The sequence below is a fragment of the Oryzias latipes genome, chromosome 5 (assembly GCF_002234675.1).
Source record: "Oryzias latipes chromosome 5, ASM223467v1".
Taxonomy (NCBI): Eukaryota; Metazoa; Chordata; class Actinopteri; order Beloniformes; family Adrianichthyidae; genus Oryzias; species Oryzias latipes.
In genome coordinates, this window is record NC_019863.2 from 6820999 (window position 1) to 6843358 (window position 22360).

The 22360-nt window shown below is 43.2% G+C and overlaps 2 protein-coding genes across 4 annotated transcripts in view; one reads left to right on the forward strand and one right to left on the reverse strand.

Moving 5' to 3' along the window:
* Window positions 1-5998: 5998 nt before the first annotated feature.
* blcap (bladder cancer associated protein) lies at window positions 5999-10436 on the forward strand. Its single transcript, XM_020703100.2, has 2 exons — window positions 5999-6122; window positions 9308-10436. Exon 2 carries the CDS (start codon window positions 9444-9446, stop codon window positions 9705-9707), a length of 264 nt encoding a protein of 87 aa, XP_020558759.1. The 5' UTR covers window positions 5999-6122; window positions 9308-9443; the 3' UTR covers window positions 9708-10436.
* Window positions 10437-12241: 1805 nt separating this feature from the next.
* The window catches only part of ripor3 (RIPOR family member 3), a 49514-nt gene continuing 39395 nt past the window's right edge, over window positions 12242-22360 (reverse strand). For 2 of the 3 annotated variants that reach the window (XM_023954824.1, XM_023954826.1), the window contains 12 exons: window positions 20678-20827; window positions 19747-19834; window positions 19415-19645; window positions 19199-19344; window positions 18947-19112; window positions 18656-18785; window positions 18416-18580; window positions 17534-17698; window positions 13458-13660; window positions 12825-12908; window positions 12657-12747; window positions 12242-12578 (listed from right to left, as the gene is read on the reverse strand). In XM_023954824.1, the coding sequence (XP_023810592.1) occupies window positions 12478-12578; window positions 12657-12747; window positions 12825-12908; window positions 13458-13660; window positions 17534-17698; window positions 18416-18580; window positions 18656-18785; window positions 18947-19112; window positions 19199-19344; window positions 19415-19645; window positions 19747-19834; window positions 20678-20827 (1720 nt within the window). In that variant the 3' untranslated portion in view covers window positions 12242-12477. The remainder of the gene's footprint in view (window positions 12579-12656; window positions 12748-12824; window positions 12909-13457; window positions 13661-17533; window positions 17699-18415; window positions 18581-18655; window positions 18786-18946; window positions 19113-19198; window positions 19345-19414; window positions 19646-19746; window positions 19835-20677; window positions 20828-22360) is intronic. The other variant, XM_023954825.1, reaches the window with a different exon arrangement.

Consider the following 22360-nt stretch of genomic DNA (forward strand, 5'->3'; position numbering starts at 1 on the left):
TCCATTCCTTCGGCGAGTTATGATTTTTTAAAGAAATAACCGAAATGCGCAATTCCGCCACTAGGGGGAGCAAAGGAAAAGCTTAACAGTTGAAACAACATCACTCTGCATTTGCCAAAAAAAAAAAACCTAACAGCTCTGTGTCTGGGTAGGCAGTAGTTTGGTTCCCTGTGAGCTTCATTACTGAAGGATGATCAGTAGTGACACCCTAATGACCAAAATCTTGTCAAAAAGAAAAAAAAGGTTGAATTGAAGTGCTAAGCTTTCCAGGAAAATGGAAAGGGTTTTATTGGTTCACGGAGCAGAATGCAAACCTGCATGCTTGGTACGTCATCAACAGGTTCTCCAAGAATATAACATTCAGCACCACTATGAGACTCTCCACAAAGAAAAGTTTCACCATTTGCAGTTAAGAAAAAAAAGATTTACCAACTATTAGCTGGACCGATAAATAACCATCGGGATTTACTGCAGCTGTGATGTCAGTGATGGAGCAGTGACACATAGCTACCTTATTGCAGACAAGTTGGAGCAAACATCCAAATCATTTTCTGATGGTGAACTTATTGAAAAATGCTGAAGGCTGCAGAAGTCTTGTTTCCAAAAAGCAGTCGACCTTAAACATGAGTCTGTCACGAATTACGATCAGATCCAACATCTCTGAGGAAACATGGGCAGCCATATGAAGGAATCCAGTCATTTATTGTATTTTCAGTCACTATTGATGAAAGCACCAACATCACAGATATGTACAGCTTTGCATATTTATTAGAGGTGATGAAGAGACGTCACAGTGGAGTTTCTTGAATTGATGGACACAACAACAACTGATGACATAGTCAGCTCTCTAGTTACTGTGCTGGACGATGTTGAAGTGAACTGGTCACATGAAGTAATTTTGGTCACTGATGGCGCTCCATCAAAGGTCAGGAAGAAGGCAGGTGTTGCCACAAAATTCAGGAAGAAACCAGGAAAAGATTCTTATAATAATGAATGATAATAATAATTGTGTTTTGCACACTTGAATGACAGTAAATGTGTTTCTGCACAGGATTTTAATCCTGATATTGAAGGGTCTTGTGAAGTTTCAGGAGAGAAAGGAGGTTAACTCCAAACTCTTATGTTCACAAATGTTTGCAAGTTTAATTTAGTGTAATTTTGTCATCGTTTGGATGTTTACATTTTAGGAAGATGTTTCATTTTTTTCTGTAGCCCCTCTTGAATTTACTATCAGGATTGCTACAGTGTCAGATTTAAAATATTCAGTCTGTACAAAATTGAATAAACCAATATTTTTTAAAGTGAAATTAATTTTATTTAAGATCCATTGGCCTCTGTGAATGAATGTGTATTAAGAAATGATTAAGGCCTGTTCACACCGGGACGAATTTCGCCCGCGATTTTCGCCAACGTTAAACGCCTCGTGACTAAACAAAGGGCACCAATGTGAGTGTGCACACCGACGCGAAAAAACGCCACGGGTCAAAGCGTCACTTTTTAAAAAACGCCTCGGGTTCGTTTTTTTGGTTTGACGCGTCGCGTCGAAATCTATTCGACCAATGAGAATGGCGCTTTTGCACATGTGTCTGGAGCCTCTGAAGTTACAGTAAAACACAACTTGGGGGCGCTCAAACACAAAACTGCCTTGCTGAGCACACATACCAGCGAAGAAGATAGATGCCGAGTTGCATCTACACAGCCGCAAAGAAATAATGACGGACATTCTAAAATATCCCCGAACCAAGCACCAGTTGGAGCTACTGGTTCTTGAAATATTCATGTTTTCTTTGTATGATTCTGACAAGCGCGTAAGTACTTGCTCTCTTCTTCTGAGTGAAAAGCGACTTTAAGAAGCGTAAAGTTGCGCAGCCCCACCTTGTGTACAGGAGTATTTCTGTTTTACATTAAGCGCCATCTAATGTCAGGGAAGGAAATTGCATGTTCGCTCGGCTCATCGTCAGCAAAAATCGCCTGGGTGTGAACACAAAAAACGTGGCCATGCTGCTTCACCTCTCTGAAAACAAACTAACCTTCAACTAAACCTGCTCCAGACCAGCTTATGTTCAGGGCATGAGTTGCTATGGCAACTTGACCTACCCTGAAACATACCTCCATTTTTGGAACCGAAAGCTGAGGTTATCAACTTCCTTAGCCTCAAACTTACCGTGGCATAACCTGCTTTCTGGAATACCCCCCAGGACAGATAGGGACCAAAGTAAAACTAGAAATAACAACAACCCCACAACCGGAAAATCTACAAAATAAAACAGGAAGTGAACTTAAACCAAGACAGAACAACAGAGAACCAAGACACTAAAGTAAAGAAACTAAAACCGTGACTTCTACAACTTTGAATTTCCTTTACACTCTTGGAGACTGAGAGACCTTTCTATTGATAATTAGAAATTACCTTCTACTCTTTAACTATTTGCTTGTATGAACCCAAGGCAAAGCTGAAACAAGCCTCTTAGATGTGCACAAAGAACCGATATATGGAGTTACAGGCCTTTCAGAAGTATGTTGCAGTTATAAAACCTTGTTCTGTTCTGGGTCATGGGGTTGCTGGGGCCAACCCAGCCACTGAAGGGCAAAGGCGGGGTTTGCCTGTCCATCACAGAACAATGCTCATATAAAAAAGTGCAGAATTTTCTTTGTGTTTTTTATGTAAGAAATATGAACTGCTGTGAAAAATGTCTCAAATGCTTGCAAAAAAAAACATTTCCTGTCCTCAGAGAAAATGTATGTCCTCAGAACAGCATAAACATGGAAATGTATTTAGCCTGTGAGTTCACACACAGATCTGCAGACACAAAACTTCTCAACCAATCAGCACTGCAGCCAATCGAATGCTACACTGATTAATTCTTCTGGATCTTTCATTTTTGCTTGCTATTAAAACCTTGGACCAGTTTCTGTTGTCCATCTTGAGAAACAGCCATCACAAACAAACCAGAACCAGACATTTTTCATTATTACTGTAGAACATCTTATCATGGACCTGGACTAAACATCTCAGTAACGTCAGAAGAAAAAAGAACTTCAATATTTTGATTTCAATATAAAGCTTTCATTTTGATAGAATTTGTTTTGAAATATTTTGCAAAAACATGAAGTAAAAGCAAAGATCTTTTATGCATTTTATACTTCTTTGTGTCATGCAGAAAAAATGGTCTAGTTTTGGAAAACTCACGACAGAAATCAGCTATTCTGAACTTTGTGTCACTTAATAGAATTGATAAAATTCCTGCATTCAGACATAAATACTTTATATTTTGAGCGGCCTGTTTTATGTCTCATTTATTTAGTCTGGCAATAATTCACAACACAATGCATTTGCATTGAGGTGTCTTTTTCTAGCTCCTGTTAAAAAAGTGTCTCAGTTAGAGACACACCCGGTCTGCTGCTGTTGTCCATCTGTCTCCAGGTTGGACATGTTGTGCATTCAGAGATGCTTTTCTGCAGACATCGGTTGTAATCAGTGGTTCTTTGAGTTCCTCATACCTTACTATCAGCTGGAACCAGTCTGGCCATTCTGCTCTAACCTCTGGCATCAGAGATCAGCAGTTTCTGAAATCCTCTAACCAGTCCGTCTGGCACCAACAACTACGGTAGGCGAGAGGTGCAAGATACGTTTACATTTAAGATACAACCGACAACAAATCCCAGTACAAACTAACAAATCATGACGCACTAAAAACAATCTCGGTACAAATGAAAAAATACTGAAAACCTGCAAATCCAGGATGAAGGACTAGAATTGGTTGATTTTGATTGTCTTAAAGGCTGGAATTTCTTCTCAAGGCAAGTTTCAATATTAACAAATTACCAGTTATATTATGACATTTTCAGAAATAATTATTGGAAAGAGGTTCACATTCACAATTTGCTACAACACTCCATAACTTTCTGGATTAACAGGTGCATATTACATGTAATCAAACCACTATTTTTATGGTAAGAAGAAAATTTGGTCTGTGCTTCATATTTTGAATAATGGAGGTAATTTTCTCAACTATGAGCACTTTGTGTCATGACTAGAACGCGGAGGGAGGACCCAGATGCTGAAAACCCAGAAGGCAGAGGCAGGTAAGTAAAGAGGTAAGTAAGAGGTTTTATTTTTTTAATGTTTCTTGCGGTTGTTGATGGCGTTGTGGGTAATCGAGGCTGTGGCTCTTGATTGGAGATCTGGAACTTCCAGAGCAGGGAGCGAGACAAAGTTCGTGGGTAGGATTCTTGAACCCTGGCATGGCTTGGTGGTCTTGAGGAGCGTGGACGCTCAGAACTTGCGTGGCGAGGCAGGTGGTCTTGAAGAGCGGACGGCTCAGTGGACGCGTGGCGTGGCTGTGGTCTAGGTGAGCACAGAGGCTGTGGCTCACAGTGGCAGAAGATGTCGGCGGTGGTAGGCTGAGGCTGCTGCTGCTCGAGATGGTGAACTCAGGTGACTCTCGTAGCGTGAGAATGTAACCTGAGTGCAGAAGACAAGATAAGGTTAGTTTTGTACAGAGACAAAGGGGCCAGACGTAGAGCTTCAGGAGACTAGGCACCATCAGGGTTAACGGACTGGCGAAGGATGATGAAGCAGGGTCTCCTTAAGTAGCAGGTGGCTGATGAGTAGAGTAGTCACAGCTGAGGGAGATGAGCAGCAGAGCTGGAGGGGGAGGAGTCTGACAGGCCACCATGACAGTACCCCCCCCTCAACGACCGCCTCCTGGCGGTCCAGGGCGACGATCCGGATGATCACGGAAGAAGTCGCGGATGAGGGAAGGGTCGAGGATGAGGGAACGGGAAACCCATGAACGTTCCTAAGGACCGTACCCCTCCCAATCCACCAGGTACTGATGACCACAGCCACGGCGACAGATATACAGGATACGAGAGGCAGTGAACGCCGGAGACCCATCAATGATACGGGCGGGTGGTGGGGAAGTGGAAGGCGGGCACAAAAGGCTGTCCAGAACAGGGTTAATGTGAGAGATGTGGAACGTGGGATGTACCTTGAGTGCAGCAGGCAGACGTAGACGGACACAGGAGGGGTTGAGGATGCGGTCAATGACGTAGGGGCCAATGAATCTAGGTGCCAGTTTACGAGACGAGGCCTGTAGAAGGATGTTTTTAGACGAGAGCCACACCTTTTGACCGACCTGATACGAGGGGCCCGCCACCCTGTGATGGTTGGCGATTCTGCAGTTGGCCTCCTTAGTGCGTAGCAGTGCCTCTCTAGTCTGGTTCCAGACATGCTGGCAGCGCTGGAGATGGTGCTGAACAGACGGAACGGCTAGGTCTAGCTCCTGAGTGGGGAATAGAGGAGGAAAATAACCCAACGAAGCTTCAAAAGGTGAGACCCCAGTAGCAGAGGAAATGTGGGAATTGTGGGCATATTGTATCCAGACTAAGAAGTTAGCCCAATCTGATGGATTCTGGGCTGCTAAGCAACGAAGAGCAGCCTCTAGGTCTTGATTTGCTCGCTCAGCTTGACCATTAGTCTGGGGTTGGTAACCGGAGGACAAACTGACCGTGGCCCCCAGAGCATAACAAAAGGCTTTCCAGACATGGGAATTGAGGGCCCCTGTCAGAAACGATATCTGCTGGGATGCCATATTTGGCCTACACTAAAATAAAATAAAATCAAACATAAAATTGGCAATTAATCTAATTATAATATTTAGTAAGTTTCATATTCACAAATCAAAATTTTCTGCTTCACAACTATTTTTCCCTGTAATAATTAAAGAATTAGAATCTTATTTGCACACTTTTTCTAATAGCTTAAACAAAAAAGCCATACGTATTTATGAAAACTGTCTGTCTTTGAACATTTTCAATGCATGCTGTTTTGTAATATTTATTTTGTAATACATGTACCATCCCCTGGCATTCTTATTGTTATGACTATTGCTCTTGTCATGCACATTTGTTCTATTTGTTTTGAATAATAAAGTAAAAAAAAAAAAAAAAAGGATAGATATGATCAGGCACATCTTAGACACCTAAGCGTCTTGCTCTGCTTTACGCTGGGGGTCCTGTAGGCTAGTTTGGGGTTAGCAGCTTAGTGCGCAGTCGGCTGCTGTCAGATCTGATGTTGGTTTTTGGTTTTTGTTAAGAATGAGCTCTTCATATGTCAGGTTTGTCTAATAATATTTTTATTTGATCAAAATGTTGTTTGTAACTCATCCCGTACCGCCCCGCGTACTTAGTTTTATTATGCGGTCGAAAAAAATGTTGTTAAAGCTAAGCTAGCCCGTTAGCTGCAATGCACGTCGTTGTTTCGTCTCCGTATTTAGTGTTTACGTGACTTCCGCAGCCTTGGCCTTAAACCGCAGGACGGTGAGCACACAGGTCCTGGCATCGGACAGAAATTAAGAATAAAGACGTCACTGAGCTACGACTGAAACTGAATTGCGAGGAAATTCCTGTTACTGCCGTTAACGCCAACAGTCTGTGTTAAAAGTTCACTTAGTTTGCCAACGTTCCAACTCCAACTATGTTGACCTATCTTCAAAATCGTTCCCATACTTCTTTTTATTTACAATGATGCTGTTTTTAGCCCAAATCAAAACCCTGTCTTTCTAGGACATAGTTTCTGCTGGGCGGCAGGAGTTCATCAGAAATCCACGTCTGTGTTGTGGGCTGGGGTGTTGGCACACAACAAGTAACCCCTTGATAACCTAACATTCTCCCGCTAGCTTACAGTCGCTCACTACCCCAAACTAACATAGGCAGTGTTACAAAATGGCAATCCATATCAGAGCTATCCAGCGGTACAGTTTAGATCCGGATTCTAGCTCAGACGAGGAAAACAAAGTTTTCTGAAAGTGAACGCATCAGAATGGAGCTGGACAGAGCGACTTTGTCCCACCCATAGCAGTTGCTTCGTCACAAACCTGAGCTGCTGGGTTTTATCTGCTCCTGATCCTGACGATGTCTGTGTATCAGTCCAGAAGTTGGGATGTGGATGTTCTGAACTTGTACAATATCCTGAATGATGCGTTTTCCTGGACTTTTACACTGAGGACATTTTCCTTTGGATCAGTTGCTCAGAACAAATACATAACTTAATATAATTTCTTTTATTCATTATCTGATTCTGAAAAACATTTTATGTTGAAAATTACATCATGGGTCAGTTGGCCGCGTGTTGGACTAGCGTATGGGAAATCAGAGTTTGATTCCCTGGGGGTGCGATGAGCTTCATCCAGTGTGGGTCTTTGGGCAATACCCTTCATGCGACTGCCTAACTATGTAGCCACAAGGGGCCCAAGTCTCACATTACTACTTATCACCCATTTTTTATTAGTTTATAGTTAAACTTTGTATCTCGTTAATAGTTGCTCTATTTTTCCTTGATTGTTGAAGCTACTTCACAGAAGTTTCTGTTAAAGTGTTAAATGATAAAAGATGGGTTTGGTATCAAAATCAAATGACTTGGAATTGGATCAGGGACACAAAATTCTGATCTTTTGACTTGATATGAAATTAGAATATTTTAGTTTAATGGATCTAGTAGATCACATAGAAGGATGAGGTTCATCTGAGCTGCACGCCAACACTTGCTCTGAAGCTTAGCTTAGCCTATCAGGTCCATACAAGGAAGTTTTCAGGTCAACCTCTTGCAAAAATGTTTGCTCTGGGAAGTCATCAACTAGGCCTGTGGTACAGACTAATAACAACATCCTTCCTTGTATGATGTAACAGCATTTCTCACTGTCAGATTGACTGCAGCAGCTGAAGTTCAGACGTTTCCAGAATTCCAGCATGATGCTTTGAACGTGTGATTGTGGGCGTTAGGCCTGCACAATATACCGCAAATTTATCATTATTGCGACATTATCGCGCCCCTCCGCGGCGACCAGCGCGGGCCGCGGAGGGGGCGCCGAGAAGCAGGGGCTGGGACAGGCGGTAGCTCGCCTTTCGGCGGACCGCGAGGCTTCTTTAAGCATTGCAAAAATAACAAAAGCTTATTTTTTACACGAAATATAAACAATGATAATGATCAAATATGTTTTTCTGATTCTTTTATTTTTAATGGCCTTCCATTTTGGTGTTGTGCCACCCTTTCAAAGTCTTCTGTCCCCCCCCATACAAAATGTTCTTGCTCCGCCACTTCTCAAGACCAACTTAAAAACACCAAAAGTAACATTTGCATCAGAGCGGATCTTTAAAATCAAATGCTTGTTCATTTTACAACCACATCATTTTTGTTATGCATTATTTGTTTTAGTTGTTCAAAAACACACACAAATCGTTTTATCTGATTACCCGATTAATCGATCGATTAAGTGCTAGATTAATCGATTACAAAAAGAATCGATAGCTGCAGCCCTACTTTCCACCTTTATCCACCTTTGTCATGGTAGGGAGAACACGTCAATGTTAGGGGGGGGTCATCTAAGATAGCACAAGGGTTAAATGTGCTAAAACAAACTCACGGCAGCTTGAAATATTGAATAAATGAAATAAATCCCTTTATGCATTTAACCAATCGGAAGGACCCGTTTACGCTGTTGATCAATCAAATGAGCCCTTTTATGTTTGATGTTTGCCTCCTATGTCGACAAGGGTCATTTGGAGTGTAATTTTTATACTGTTGCATTGAAATGGAAATTATGTTTTTGGTTGGTTTGATATCTGTTGATATACCGCAAATGATATCGTTATCGCAATATTAATCACCAATATCGCATATCGCGAGTTTTCCTCATATCGTGCAGCCCTAGTGGGCGTGGAACAAAGCCCTTCAGATAGACAGACACTGCATCCCATTCTATAGAACTGATTGAATTGTTTTCTGCTGTTTGGGTAAAGGGAACTGAATCTATGGGATTTGTATTTATTTCAACACAGTTATGAAAAACGCTGTTAGTGATCTAAACCTAAGAAGGTAGATGGATTTGGAGGAAGACTTGTACTATGGGGTGTTCTCCACCTCTGAACCGTCTCAGTCACGCTGACGGACACGTGCGCCCTGGGTTCAGTTGACACGCTCAGCTGTTTAAAGGCTCCTCAGGCATGATGGTGTCATGTGAGAAGCCAGACCTCTTCCAGCTGCTTGATGTGGGTTTAGTGTCAAATCTCATGATGTCAATCCTGTGTAGACCCCAAATAGACTGAAGCTGGAAAATCAGAGGAGTGAAATGAAATGTGTTCTGTTGGTTCTGTTCAGTGTGAGGTTAGAAGCAGTTTCCAACAACCCTGACAAGTTTGATTATGATGTGTTTTCATAGAAAATGGAAATGTTCTGCATGTAGACTAAAGGATGTTTTGGTTGGGACCTTGATGGGCCTCTCTTCCTCCTGCTGTCTGTCTCCAGGGATGACCTGACTCTATCAGGCAGCTCCGAGCTCTTCCTCCATCACCCCAGCTCTGTTGGATAAACCTGTCCGTGGACGTCACCTGCTCAGGGCTGCACTGCACCGGACAGTCTCTGTCCCAACTCAACACGGACAATGTATTGTCTACAGTGGCTGCTCCCTGTGCTGCTCATCCCCAAGCCGCTGAACCCAGCTCTGTGGTTCAATCACTCCATGTTTATGGGCTTCTACTTGCTCAGCTTCCTGCTGGAAAGGAAACCCTGCACCATCTGTGCCTTGGTCTTCCTGGCTGCCCTTTTCCTCATCTGCTACAGCTGCTGGGGCAACTGCTTCCTGTACCACTGCCAGGATGCTGCACTGCCAGACGCTGCCCTCAATCCAGCTATTGTGGGGACTTAGAAGAGGAAGAGAACAATGTACAGGGGTGCAGAGGTGCGGAGGGTAACAAGACATTGAAAAGGGTTTCCTGTAGAATACTGCCACACAGTAAAGAGGTGAAAACTCGTGCTGAGGTTGTGTGCAAAGGAAGAGAACTCCGCCCACAAATGTGCTGAGGTAAAGGAGTGAAAGGTGTGGGCCCTGGAGGGGAAAAGGAATAAACAGCATCTCAAAATGCAAAGGGAAGCAAACATTTTCACCCCAGCATCTGAATAAAAAAGCAGATCTGTCGAAGTTTCCTCCCTGAAGAATGTTCTGCCCCGAACCTGCAGAACCACGCTGGAGCAAGAAGTCCCTCTGCACAACCAGAACACGGGACAATCAGCCACATTCTGCGCAGAAGTTGTTCCTAAAAATCGGGGTTTTTTTCCCAGCAGCAGCAGCGGCGGCTTCCTCCTCTCCTATGTTGTAGAAGGATTTATTTTTTATGGGGGTTTTTGTGTGGTTTGAGTTTTTTTTCCCTTCCAGACGTCAAGTTCAGGTTGATTTTTAACGAATTTCAACAAAATGCTGAAATAATCTAAATTCTTTTGTGTTTACTGCTGATCCATCTCTGTTCCAGTGCTGTAAAACGTTCAGTTGTAGCTGTCAGAGATGTTAGTTTGTCCCTATTGAAAGTGTGTGTGTGTTTCCTGTGCTGAACACACTCACTGCTTTGATTTTAATTTAAATAAAGCTTTCCTCTCTGTGCACAGACTTCAGTGTGTGCTTATAATGAAGCTCTGTCACCTCTGCTTTGCCACTCTTCATCTCTGAACATTGGACATTTTACGCTAAAGTCCAACTTCAAGAACTAACTTTTCATTTAGAACCTCAGATTCCATCCGTGCAGAACCTTTTTTCAAATTAGCCTTGTATGAAGATGACAACATGGGTAAAAAACACTTCTATTTTTAGAAGATGTGCAGATATGATGCTATTCTTAACCTTTTCAGAGTAAGCTATCACTATATATGATCATATATGGCCTTTGAAACACTAAAGAACCATTTTTTAATGAAATAAGTTATTTTTGCTGCTCATTCTCCTACGCAGAAGTAAGACGACTTGATCTAAGGCTCCGCCTTTCACCCCCCCCCCGTGTGGGTACCGCCCATTTCATGATGTCATCGTAGAGCCGACCTCAGCAGCGTGTTTTTCCCACAAAAACAAACATCTGAACTTTTGCATTGATGGATGTGCATAGAAAAGAAAGAAAAAAAAGAGTTCAGGTGATCACCGCTAGCCCGGCTGAGAAAGTGGGTGTGTGTGGGTTGGCCTGGGGGCGGAGCTGGCACCGCAGACTCTTCCTGGAAAGGGTTGTTCCTTAGACTGTGACGTCATAATGGCAGGACCTGCTCGTTTTCATGGATTGGGAGGGGCTGTTTTTAGAGAGATACTCACAAATACGTGAGTGAATCAAAATCCTCTACTTATTTTTGTCACTTGTTTTTGGTGAGGAATGAACAGTATAATACAATAAAAAGCTATAAAAGTTGATTTTACATGTTAAAGGTCATTTAATTAAATTCCATTTCATTTACATAGCCCAATATTACAACAACGGTTGTCTCAATGGGCTCCATACCGGTAATTGTGTAGTCCTTGTTCTATCCTAGGCACTTTAACGTTGGGAGTTGGGTCATTTAGACCCACTAGACAGTGCTCTGAACCTTTTTTCTTCAATGATTTGTGATCTTCACTGGTGTCCATGGATTCCATGAAATCTTTCCACCTTTATCCACCTTTGTCATGGTAGGGAGAACACGTCAATGTAAGGGTGGGGTCATAGGACAGCACAAGGGTTAAACACACTAAGCTAAACTGGGTATCCCTGCCCTTAGACCCTCCTTGTCGGTAAGGAAAAACTCCTTAAAAAACAGGAAAAAAAATAGGAAACCTCAGGGGTGTCCACATGAAGGAGGGATTTTAGAGAAAAATTAGCTCATCTAACTTAACTAAAATTCTACTCCAAGGTGCAAAACAGCCACAGATTTGCAAAACATTACACTCAGTGATTTGTGAAACTAAAAGAATAATTATGTGGAATCAGAAGATAAACAATGATACAACATCCGATCTCAATCGAGTCATCAACCACGTGATCGGGACCGATTTCCGATCATGTGATCAGATTGGGACATCCCTAATAAAAACCTCCAAAAACAATACAGATTGAGAACAAAGAAGGATTTTGACATTGTAAAAGTAAACTTAAAATCATGTTGGTTTTTTTGTCTTCATCAGGATCTTCAAGTATGATCTCAAAATATCAGCTTCTGCAGAAATCCCAAAGAAATGACCCAAAGGAAAGGAAAGGAAACGAGTTCAGCAGAAACTTGCTGTTCGTATGAAAAAGAATAATAAACATCAGAGGAGTTCCATGACGTTCAGTTGGACATAAAACTACTGAATGAGAAGCCAGGGTTCATTTTGAACTGGACAATGCTGATCCACTGTTTCAAACTCATTCAGAGATGATGTTTTGTGTAGTTTGAGGGCATCTTCACACATTCTTTGTTTTTTCACAATATATTCGTCATTTCTTTATTTAGCAAAACCAAAAGTTGTACAAAATAATTCCACAGCTGGTCAAGAAATCGTCCTTCAAACATTTGCTGAAACTGAACAGCATAATCAAAATCCAATAGATTCTCAGCTCACTTTGTAACATCATCATCCGAGTGTGAAGATTCATCAGTGCTCGGTGGTGGTACCATCATGGGATTCCTGAAGAATCTCTACACGTTTCCTATAGAATAGTGACCTCAGTCTCCTGGTTCTGGAAAGCCTCCTCTTCCATCTCAACAAACAGCTGGTCCATCTTCTCAAAGACCTTGTGGCCCTTTTTACCTGAAGAAGAAACCAAAGAAAAACTCTGTTTCTCAATAACAGAACAGCCTGAGTGAGTTAAGAGCAGAGTTCCTGTACCAAAGGAGACGACGGTTTCTCTGGCTGCACATCGAAGATCTTCACTGGCCGACCTCCATAAATCTGCTATGTAGTCCACGCTCTCTGTTGCCTGACACACACAGCAACAGTGATGCGGGTGGGTTTGAAACCTGCTCGTCTTTATGTCTGGTGGTAATTGCTGCTCACCTGAAGGCACTTCAGTGCCAGACAGGAAGCCTGTTGGATGTGAACATCAGAGCTCTTCAGGTTCTCCGTGTAGAAGAACACAGCCTGCAGCAGAACACACAGAGAAGGAGCTGTCTGGTTACAACTGGGAGCTGGACTGGACTTTTCCATTATGCTTGATATACACTGGTGGTGGTTGTGTGACTGTTACTTTACTATGTGAGCTCTCAGTTTTAGAAATTAGAAATGTTCTTTGCACTAAATCAGTAAAAAACATCAGATTCCCTCTCTGCCTATTTTCTGTTCTTATTTCTCTCTTGAAGGATAAAGCTCTTCTTACTGAAGCAGCTTTCACACACAGCTGTGGCACTACAGCAAATTATCTACAAATCTATGCTGATTGTGAGTCTGCTCTCATGTCAGCTCAGAATCAACAGAAAACTGACGTATTTCTTTAACCCTTGTGCTATCCTAGGCACTATACCATTGGGAGTTGGGTCATCTGGACCCACTAGACAGTGCGCTGAAACGTATTTCTTCAATGATTTGTGATCTTAGCACAAGCACAAGGGTTAAACAGTGTGTGGGCGTTGGATCTCTGCGTCTCAGTGTGATCACGATGATGGAAGCCTGTCTTTGTGCGTGCTTGGTTACTTTGCTCCTGAAGCTCTTGCATGTTGCAGCTCTGCAGATGTAGCTGCTGGCAGCTTTGCAAACTTTGGGATTGGCGTCGATCTGCAAGGCAGCAAGAGTCTGTAGGGTGGATCCCAGTGGGAGGAGCTCTGCAATGCTCCGCCGTTGCAGTTTAGTCAAAGCGCGCCTTCTTTTGGGGCCAAGGAGTGCAGACAAGAAGTATTCTGAAACAATAACAACACAGGTGAGCTCTGGACTATATGTCATTCAGCCGGTACTTTATGTCTTAACGGTGCTTAACGGTGCTGCAAACCAGAGCCAGCAGATTTAGTTCAGCTCCAGACAGATCCAAAGAGTTTGTTCTCTTTTAAAGACCCGTTCCCATGAAAATGATGTTTTTAGCGTTTTTGACGGTGGCCCTGAAGAGCGAATCTCACTAAATAAATCAATGAAAGCTAAATCATCATAGAGATCACGACCGTTGAAAATGCAAAACAAAAAAACATTACATTTTAGAAAACAGAATGCAATTCCTACCAAATTTTGGGTCAAAACTCAGAGAAAGGAAAAAGGAAGACTAAAAAAAATGAAGCAAAATAAAAAGAGTCTAGAAAATACGACGGAGTATTAGGGCCACCAAAAAAAAAAAAAAAAATTAGAGCCAACAAAAAAAAAAAAAGTAAAATTACGAGATTTTATCTCGTAAATTTAGGAGATAAAAACTCGTAAATTTACGACTTTTTATCTCATAAATTTACGACTTAAAATCTCATAAATTTACGAGAAAAAAGTCGTAGATTAAGGAAAAAACACCGAAGTTGTCCGTTTATCGGAACCTAGCTTGAAGATGAAGTATGTGGAGCCTTTTGTGAAGCTTCATTTCCGGATCATTATAGGTTTAAAACAAAGAGATTCTGAACCTTTTGGCGAGTCAAAATCAGATTATTTTCCGTGTAGCAGTCTTTCCGGGGTTCAGTGTCAGTAAAGCGGAGTTTAATATATAAAATAAGGAGCTCAGAGACACGTTTGGGTGTAGACAATCGCTGCAGCCTTTATTTTCCTTTTCATTCACATTTTCTGAAGTTCATGTGTCTCATTACGTCATGAACCTGTCATCCGAACACCAATGCGGAAGTAAACAGTGTTACAAACGCCCCCTCCTGCAGATGAAATGTCCCGTTTCAGCATAAAACAATAAAGAGGAATGAAAATAGTGTTTTATATTAGCTTTGGAACGTTGAAAATGCCAAAAAAAAAAGTGCTCCTCCTTTTGTGTGACGGAAGCGTCCCACAGACGTAGAGTCTTGTCTTTGGTGAAGGAAGAAAGGATTCAAGCGAACAGCTGCAGGGACACCGACGACGGCTTCATCGGGCTGCAGAGATCCTGCAAACCAACCATCAATAAATAAAACTTTAATGAATCGTAAATCAAACAAATGACCTTCCAGACATTTGGAACGTTATCAATAAACATTCAGCTCACCTGTTCAACAAAGTTTAGTCGGTCTGCTCTGCGGCTGCACGGCGTTCACCTGCTGCTCTGCATGCTCACTTCCACTGTAATCTCCTAAAATTACGACTTTTTTTCTCCTAAATTTACGAGTTTTTATCTCCTAAATTTACGAGATGAAATCTCGTAATTTTACTATTATTTTTTTTGGTGGCTCTAATTTTTTATTTTTTTTTGGTGGCCCTAATACTCCGTCGTAAGAAAACAATAGTAATTACCAGAAATCAAACTAAACTGTTAAGAAACAAAACATGAGAAACCAGACAAGGTAGGTACTATGGCACATCGCTGATCGGATGATTATATTTGCCCATCATTTCAACTGAAAATTATTTGGCATGAAGCATGATAGTGGATCTGTTTCATACTGATCATAAAACATGTATAAAGATGCCAACATTGAAGTTTTAAATTAATTTATATGGCGCCTTAAAATGACCTTAGTCAAACAAGACGCCGTACATTAAAAGCTAAAAGAAGAAAATACAGCTAAAAGGTTCAAACAGTTAAAGATAAAAAGTATAAATAATTGACATAAAAATGTAAAAACACCAAATAAAATCAAAACAAAGCAATAAAACACACCAGCAGAGCAGAATTTCATGCTGTGTCAAAGGCCTGGCCATAAAAATGAGGTTTAAGACCATTTTTAACCCTTGTGCTATCTTAGATGACCCCACCCTTACATTGACGTGTTCTCCCTACCATGACAAAGGTGGATAAAGGTGGAAAGATTTCATGTAATCCATGGACACCAGTGAAGATCACAAATCATTGAAGAAAAAAGGTTCAGAGCACTGTCTACTGGGTCTAGATGACCCAACTCCCAATGTTAAAGTGCCTAGGATAGCACAAGGGTTAAAAATGGATAGGGAAGATGCCTGCCAAATGCTCAGTGGTAGTTCGTTCCACAGCTTCGGTGCACAGACTGAAAATGCTCATTCTTCCCCACGCTTCCTCTTGGATCTTGGTATCTGTAGGAGAAGCTGACCAGCTGATCTCAAGCACTGTGTTCAGGTGTAAGAACAGAGAAGCTCAAAGAGGTACGGCGATGCACAATTGTTGAAAGATTTAAAAATAAAGAAAAGTTGGCTAGGATTGGGGGTGACGTGGTCTCTCTTTGGCACTCCAACCAGAACCCGCGCAGCAGCATTTTGGACCAGTTGGAGACCTGAGATGGACGACTGGCTGAGATGTAATGGAAGCATGGATTACTGTCTCAAAATGACATTTTGGTAAAAATGGTTTCACTTTCACCAACAGCCTAAACGAAAAGAAGCTGGATTTTACCACTGAGCTGATTATACCGTCAATCACTGTTCATTTTAAACCCCAGGTTTGATACAGATTGTTTTTAAAGTGGAACCAAGGGACCAAACTCCACTGAGGAGGGGTCACAGGAGCTACTTGGAGCAAACACCATCACTTCCGTTTTTTGTCATTTAAACTTAAAAAGCTTAGGGCCATCCAGTCTTTGATGTCTTGAAAACCAAACAGTAGTGCTGTAATGGAGCAACCTTTCTTTGTTGGTAAATAGATCTATAGTCAGCATAGCAATGGAAGGAAACTCCCTGTTTTCTCAGGATGGAACCCAGATAGCGCCATGGGGAACCCCAAACAACAGTGGACCAGTTAAAGAATAGGATCCAGACATGCTCACACACATAGTCCTGTCTGCCAAATAAAGCCAGTCGAGTGCAGTACCGCAAACCCCAGCCAGACCTTCCAACCTGGACAGTAGGAGATTGAGGTCCAGTGTCAAATGCTGCCGACAAGTGCAGCAAAAGAAAGATAACATTGATCCCATCGTCAGCTTCCTGAAAGACATCGCTATGCTTGGTTTTAAAACCAGACTAGCACCTCTCCAGGACATGGTTCTTATCAAGTAAGGAGTTCAACTGCAGCCAAACCACCTTCTCCAGGATTTTTGAGAGAAAGGGTAACCGAGAGATGGGGCAGAAGTTTGCTAAGTCTGAGTTGTCGAGGTTCTGTCTTTTAATCAGGGGTTTAACAACAGCATGTTTGAAACTTGCAGGTACCACACCTGTAGACAGACTGGTGTTAATAATGGTTAAGAAGCACTCCACCTGGTGGCCAAACTTAAACTCTCTCCAGGAGAGGCAGAACATAATGATCTGCCCATTTTTGTTGGAGCTTGTCCTTTTGAGAAACCATGTAAGACTGTGTTGTGATTCGGTTTTTGGTAATTTGCACCTGGTTTTTCTGTTGTGTTTCAGGAATCTGTAATGTGGTTCCGTGATTTGGTGTTGTGTTTTGTGATTTGCTGTTGTGTTTTAGTATTTGTTCATTTGTACTGCGATTTGTTGAATCTTGAACGTAAACGTGTCTTCCACCTCTCGGCCACCGTAGTAAAAAGTTAGTAGACTGCAAAACCCACAGCTTTATCCCTCAACTGTTCTGTGATTTGGTGTTGTGTTTCAGTATTTATTCATTTGGGATTTGTTGTTGTTGTATCTTAAATGTAAACGTGTCTTGCACCTCTCAGCCTCCGCATTCTACGGTTAGGGGAACACTGAAGTAAAACTGAGCAAAAATCCTCATGTGTTGTCTGTGATGAGCTCTATACCTTCTCTGGAGAGGCGGGAGATGTGCTCCCCCAGGTCCTGGACTGACCAGCGCCGCAGATACACCCCCAGCTGGAAGAGGCTGACTCTGTCTGGGCTGCAGACAGGCCGACAGCCGGCCACCACCCGGCAGGGCGCCTGGACCTGCTGCAGGAGCTGCGAGAACACTGTGTGTAGGGTGGGGGTGGGGGGTGGAGGTGAGAACCTTCAGAACACTGCACCAGTTCAGAATTGTTTCCATCAAACCTCCTGCTGTTTGCTACAATGCACATTTTCCTGAAAACAGTTCAACAAAACACAACAAGAAGCAGTAACAACAGCAGCCATCTGAAGATGTGGAGCTGTGATCCCTCAGTGCCTCTGTGGCTGATGAGGGGCCAGGGGGCCCACAAACACCAAAAACCTGACCTTCAACTGTCAAATAACAACAAAAGTAGAGGAAGGGGCTGGTCGGACACAAGTAGCTGCTCACTTTGGCTGCATGTTAGTCTAACCCTTGTGCTACCTTAGATGACCCCACCCTTACATTGACGTGTTCTCCCTACCATGACAAAGGTGGAAAGAGGTGGAAAGATTTCATGTAATCCATGGACACCAGTGAAGATCACAAATCATTGAAGAAAAAGGTTCAGCGCACTGTCTAGTGGGTCTAGATGACCCAACCCCCAATGGTAAAGTGCCTAGGATAGCACAAGGGTTAAATGAAAACATGCTTGAAACAATCAGAGCAAAAGATTCCAGACAACTTCCAACCCCACAACTTCTTTTTTCAAGTAGCTCAAAGGCCAAAGTTTGTAAACCAAAGTCTTCAGAAACGTTTCTGGAGATTAAAGTTGGAGTCACTAAAGCTTTGATGTCACTCAGAGCTTCGGTGAAGAGCGTACCTCTCTCTGATTGGCCGGGCTGCCTGGCCTTCACCTTGTGCGAGTACCGTTTCTTCAAAGTCCTGGAGAAGTTGTCCGCCGGGCAGCAGAACTGAGAGCTGCTGTCACTCACACAGTCCTCCCAGAACAGCAGCACATCCCTCCGTCTCTGAGCCTCAGGAAGGACTGCAGAAGCACAGACGACAGGTCCTTCATTCTAACCATTCCCCCTCGCATGACAGTTTGTCTTCGTCCACTCACTGTCCCCTGTAGTGATGTTTCCGCTCTTCTCCAGCAGCAGACGGCTGACTCGATCCAGGACCTCCGCTTGGTGGGCCATCTCCTCCAGCAGCTCTCTGCGAGACAGGCTGAAGTCGGTTGTTTCCATCATCTGTGTGTGGAAAAACCATCAGAGGAGCATCATGGTCACTGGAGAAGCAGCAGGAACATCAGAGGAAATACATCTCATAAAAGCCCACTTCAGAGGCTTCATGTGAGCCTCAAGACCCACCAAAAATGATGTCAAAGGATGAGGAACATCATGACAGCTACCTGCAGGAGGATGCAGCAGATATCTAGGTGTGTCTCCAGAGCCTGATCCAGACCCCAGTCCCCACATGTCAGAGGAGCCACAGCCGGCTCTTCGTCCGAGGCAAATGAGCTGTCCTGAGAAAGGAGGCCCAGACTCCTCAAAGGTGTATGCTGGGAGGAGCCGAAGCTGATGGAGAACATTCCAGAAAGGGGAGACATTTGTTGTTTTTGAAGATGTGTCGACGTTTGGCTGTTTACTGCCTATGCGCTCACCCGCTGTCTTTTAGCCTCAGACTGCCCACACAGGAGGTGCTGCCATCTTCATTGAAATCGTCGGACAGAAAGTCAAAGTTTCCCAGAACCTCCTCCACAGCTAGAGTCTCTTCTGATGAAGAGCTTCTGAGCAGAGAGAGGTCGTTCTGGAAGACAGCAAAATCAGGCAGATTTTCCCACAGTCTTGTCTGTCCTGCAGTACAAATGTGCAGGTACCTTCAGGATGGTTGCCAGGTGCAGTATCTGGTGGTCCAGTGCTTTCAGCTCCTTATCAGAGCAGCTTTGGCTCTGCATGCTCTTCTCCAGCTCTCTTATCAGGACTCCCAGCCTCAGAGCCTGAGCCCTGCGCTGGACCCTGCCCACAGCCAGCCTGCCTGGGGTCCCTGATGCCGCTGAAGCTGAAGGGTGGGTGCATGGCAAAGAGTAGACCTGACAAGCTAAGGACTCCTGGTTTAAATGTGGGAAGATGAGAGGCATGCAGGATGAAGGCTGAGGAACCCATTTAGGTTGAAATGGGAAGTAGATGGAAGCCGCAGTTTCATTGTCACCTGCTGGGTTTCCTGATGCAGTGTCGTCCTCTCGGGGTCGGCTCCCCCTCCTCCTCCACCTTTCCTCAGGAGGTCTGGAGTGTTGCCGCTGAAGGGAAGAGGCTGTTATTTCCTTCAATAAGCTGAAGGGAGCAGCTGTGCTTTGCCCTTCAAAGAAGTTTCCACATAGCCCCCTCCAATGAAAATTGGGTTTTTAGTGTTTATAACATGTTCTTGAAGCATTTTCTCATGATAGAGGACATTTATAAAAATAAAAGAAATTCAGAATAAAACTGTATTTCTGACTATGCTCTTATTCAAATCATGGTGAATCAGAAGCAGATAAAAAATCTCATTTAGAAAGGGTTGGAATTGTTACGAGCTCCCTGTTCCGCCCCATTCTGATGCGTCCACTTGCAGACAAACAGATCCATGTTCGTCTTTGTTTGTCCTCGTCTGAACTGCAATCTGGATCTAAACTTGGATAACTCTGATATTGCTCGCCATTTTATTTGCACTGGTAATGTTAGATTGATAATGTGAGGGGCTGCAAGCTAGTGGGAGAGCATGTAGACAAAGGGATGATGGGAAATTAGCGCAAACTCCCTCCGCGCCAGCAGTCCTGCCCACAACTCAGAGGTTTATTCTGAATGAACTTCTTCCTGTCAACACGGGTTTTTTAGATTTTGGGTAAAAACTGCATCATCATAACGAAAAGACCACTGGGAATGCTTTGACAAAAGATAAAAGATTTTCGGAGCGAGACCTTTTGAACTGTGGCTGATAGGAAACCAGCAAACGAACAGGAAGCACTGCTCATTTAGAATGGATCTAATGTCTGTTATTACTCCTGCTTAAGGTGGAAAGGATTGTCTTCCAATTCCTCCCACATGAGCTCAGCTGTTATGGGAAAAATATACATCGTGTAAAAACACACAATGTATGTTCTCACCTCTGTGAAGTAACAGGTGAGGTGGTTTGATGCTCCTCCCCCTCCTTACTGCCCACCCCCTCGGTCATCTTCAGCTCCGTTCCATCTCCCAGGAGCAGGTGAGGGCTACTGCCTGCCAGACCGGTGGGTTCAGTGTTGCTGGATGAGAGGCTGAGAGTCCAGGTTACATGGGAGGGGGTTATGTTATGTTAAGAACGAAATGTTGATGTTGAACATTTCATTTTTGTCCCAAAAAGTCTGCAGCTAAGTGAGAAACTTTCACTTTCCCAGAATGATGATGTGGGCAGACATCATCGGTCATAAGTACACATTGAATAGAATAGAATAGAACAGACTTGTGCAGGCCTAAAGTGTATTTTGCTGTTATGTTTACAGTTTTTGTCCATTTTTTGGTGTAATTTGGTTATTATATAGTTAGTAGTATGCAGCTGATATATAGTCGAACCTCAGATCCAGGAACAACAGTTAGGTTCCATTCCTGGTCGTGTAACAGTGGACCAGCTCTACACCCTCTTTAGGGTGCTGGAGGGATTGCGGGACTTCGCTCATTCAGTCCATATGTGTTTTGTGGATTTGGAGAAAGCATTTGACAGCGTCCCCCGTATCCTGTGGAGGGTGCTTTGGGATTATGGTGTCCGGGGAGCCTTACTGAGGGCTGTCCGGTCTCTGCATGACCGGAGCAAGAGCTTGGTTCGCATAGCCGGCAGTAAGTCAAACCTGTTCCTGGTGCATGTTGGACTCTGGTGATGCTCTTTATCATAGTTCTGTTCATAATTTTTATGGACAGAATTTCTAGGGCACAGGCAGGTGCCTTTGGGGGTCTGGTTTGGGGACCACAGGATTTCATCTCTGCTCTATGCAGATGATGTTGTCCTGTTGGCTTCATTAACCCTTGTGCTATCTTGGATGACCCCACCCTTACATTGAAGTGTTCTCCCTACCATGACAAAGGGTGAAGACCAGTGAAGATCACAAATCATTGAAGGAAAAAAGGTTCAGAGCACTGTCTAATGGGTCTAGATGACCCAACTCCCAACATTAAAGTGCTTAGGATAGCACAAGGGTTAAGCTGGGACCTCCAGCATGCATTGGGGTAGTTTGCGGCCGAGTGTGAAGCAAGCAGCTGGGATGAGGGTCAGCACCGCTAAATCTGAGGCCATGGTTCTTGACCAAAGAAAGATAGTTTGCCATCTCTCTGTGGGCAGAGTGTCCCTGCCCCAGGTGGAAAAGTTTAAATATCTTGGGGTCTTTTCCATGAGTGGGGGAAGACAGGAGCGTGAGATTGACAGGCAGATCGGAGCAGTGTCCGTAGTTATGTGGTTGCTGTTCCGGTCCGTTGTGGTGAGGAGAGAGCTTGGCCAATAAGCAAAGCTCTCAATTTACTGGTCAATCTTTGTCCGTAGCAGATGTTCCAACAAGTAACAAAAGAGTGACATAGAAATGTATTTCTTTAGAACAAAATTTAATGTTTTTTGGGTGAATATCACTCTAAAGATTTAATCTGCTCCTTTTTCTGATTTTCCTAATTGAGTTCTATTTTCAGAAATGTCGTCCCGTTGTCCTTTACAATGGACATGTTGGGAAATTAAAATAAAAAACATTAAAAAAAATTAAAATTGTAAGGTGTTTTTTTTAGGCCCAAATAGATAGGAAATCACACAAAAACAAGAATTGGAAGACACT

What these genes read in the sequence shown, in the direction of transcription:
- blcap (XM_020703100.2), top strand. Translation starts at nt 9,444, where the DNA reads ATGTATTGTCTACAGTGGCTGCTCCCTGTGCTGCTCATCCCCAAGCCG.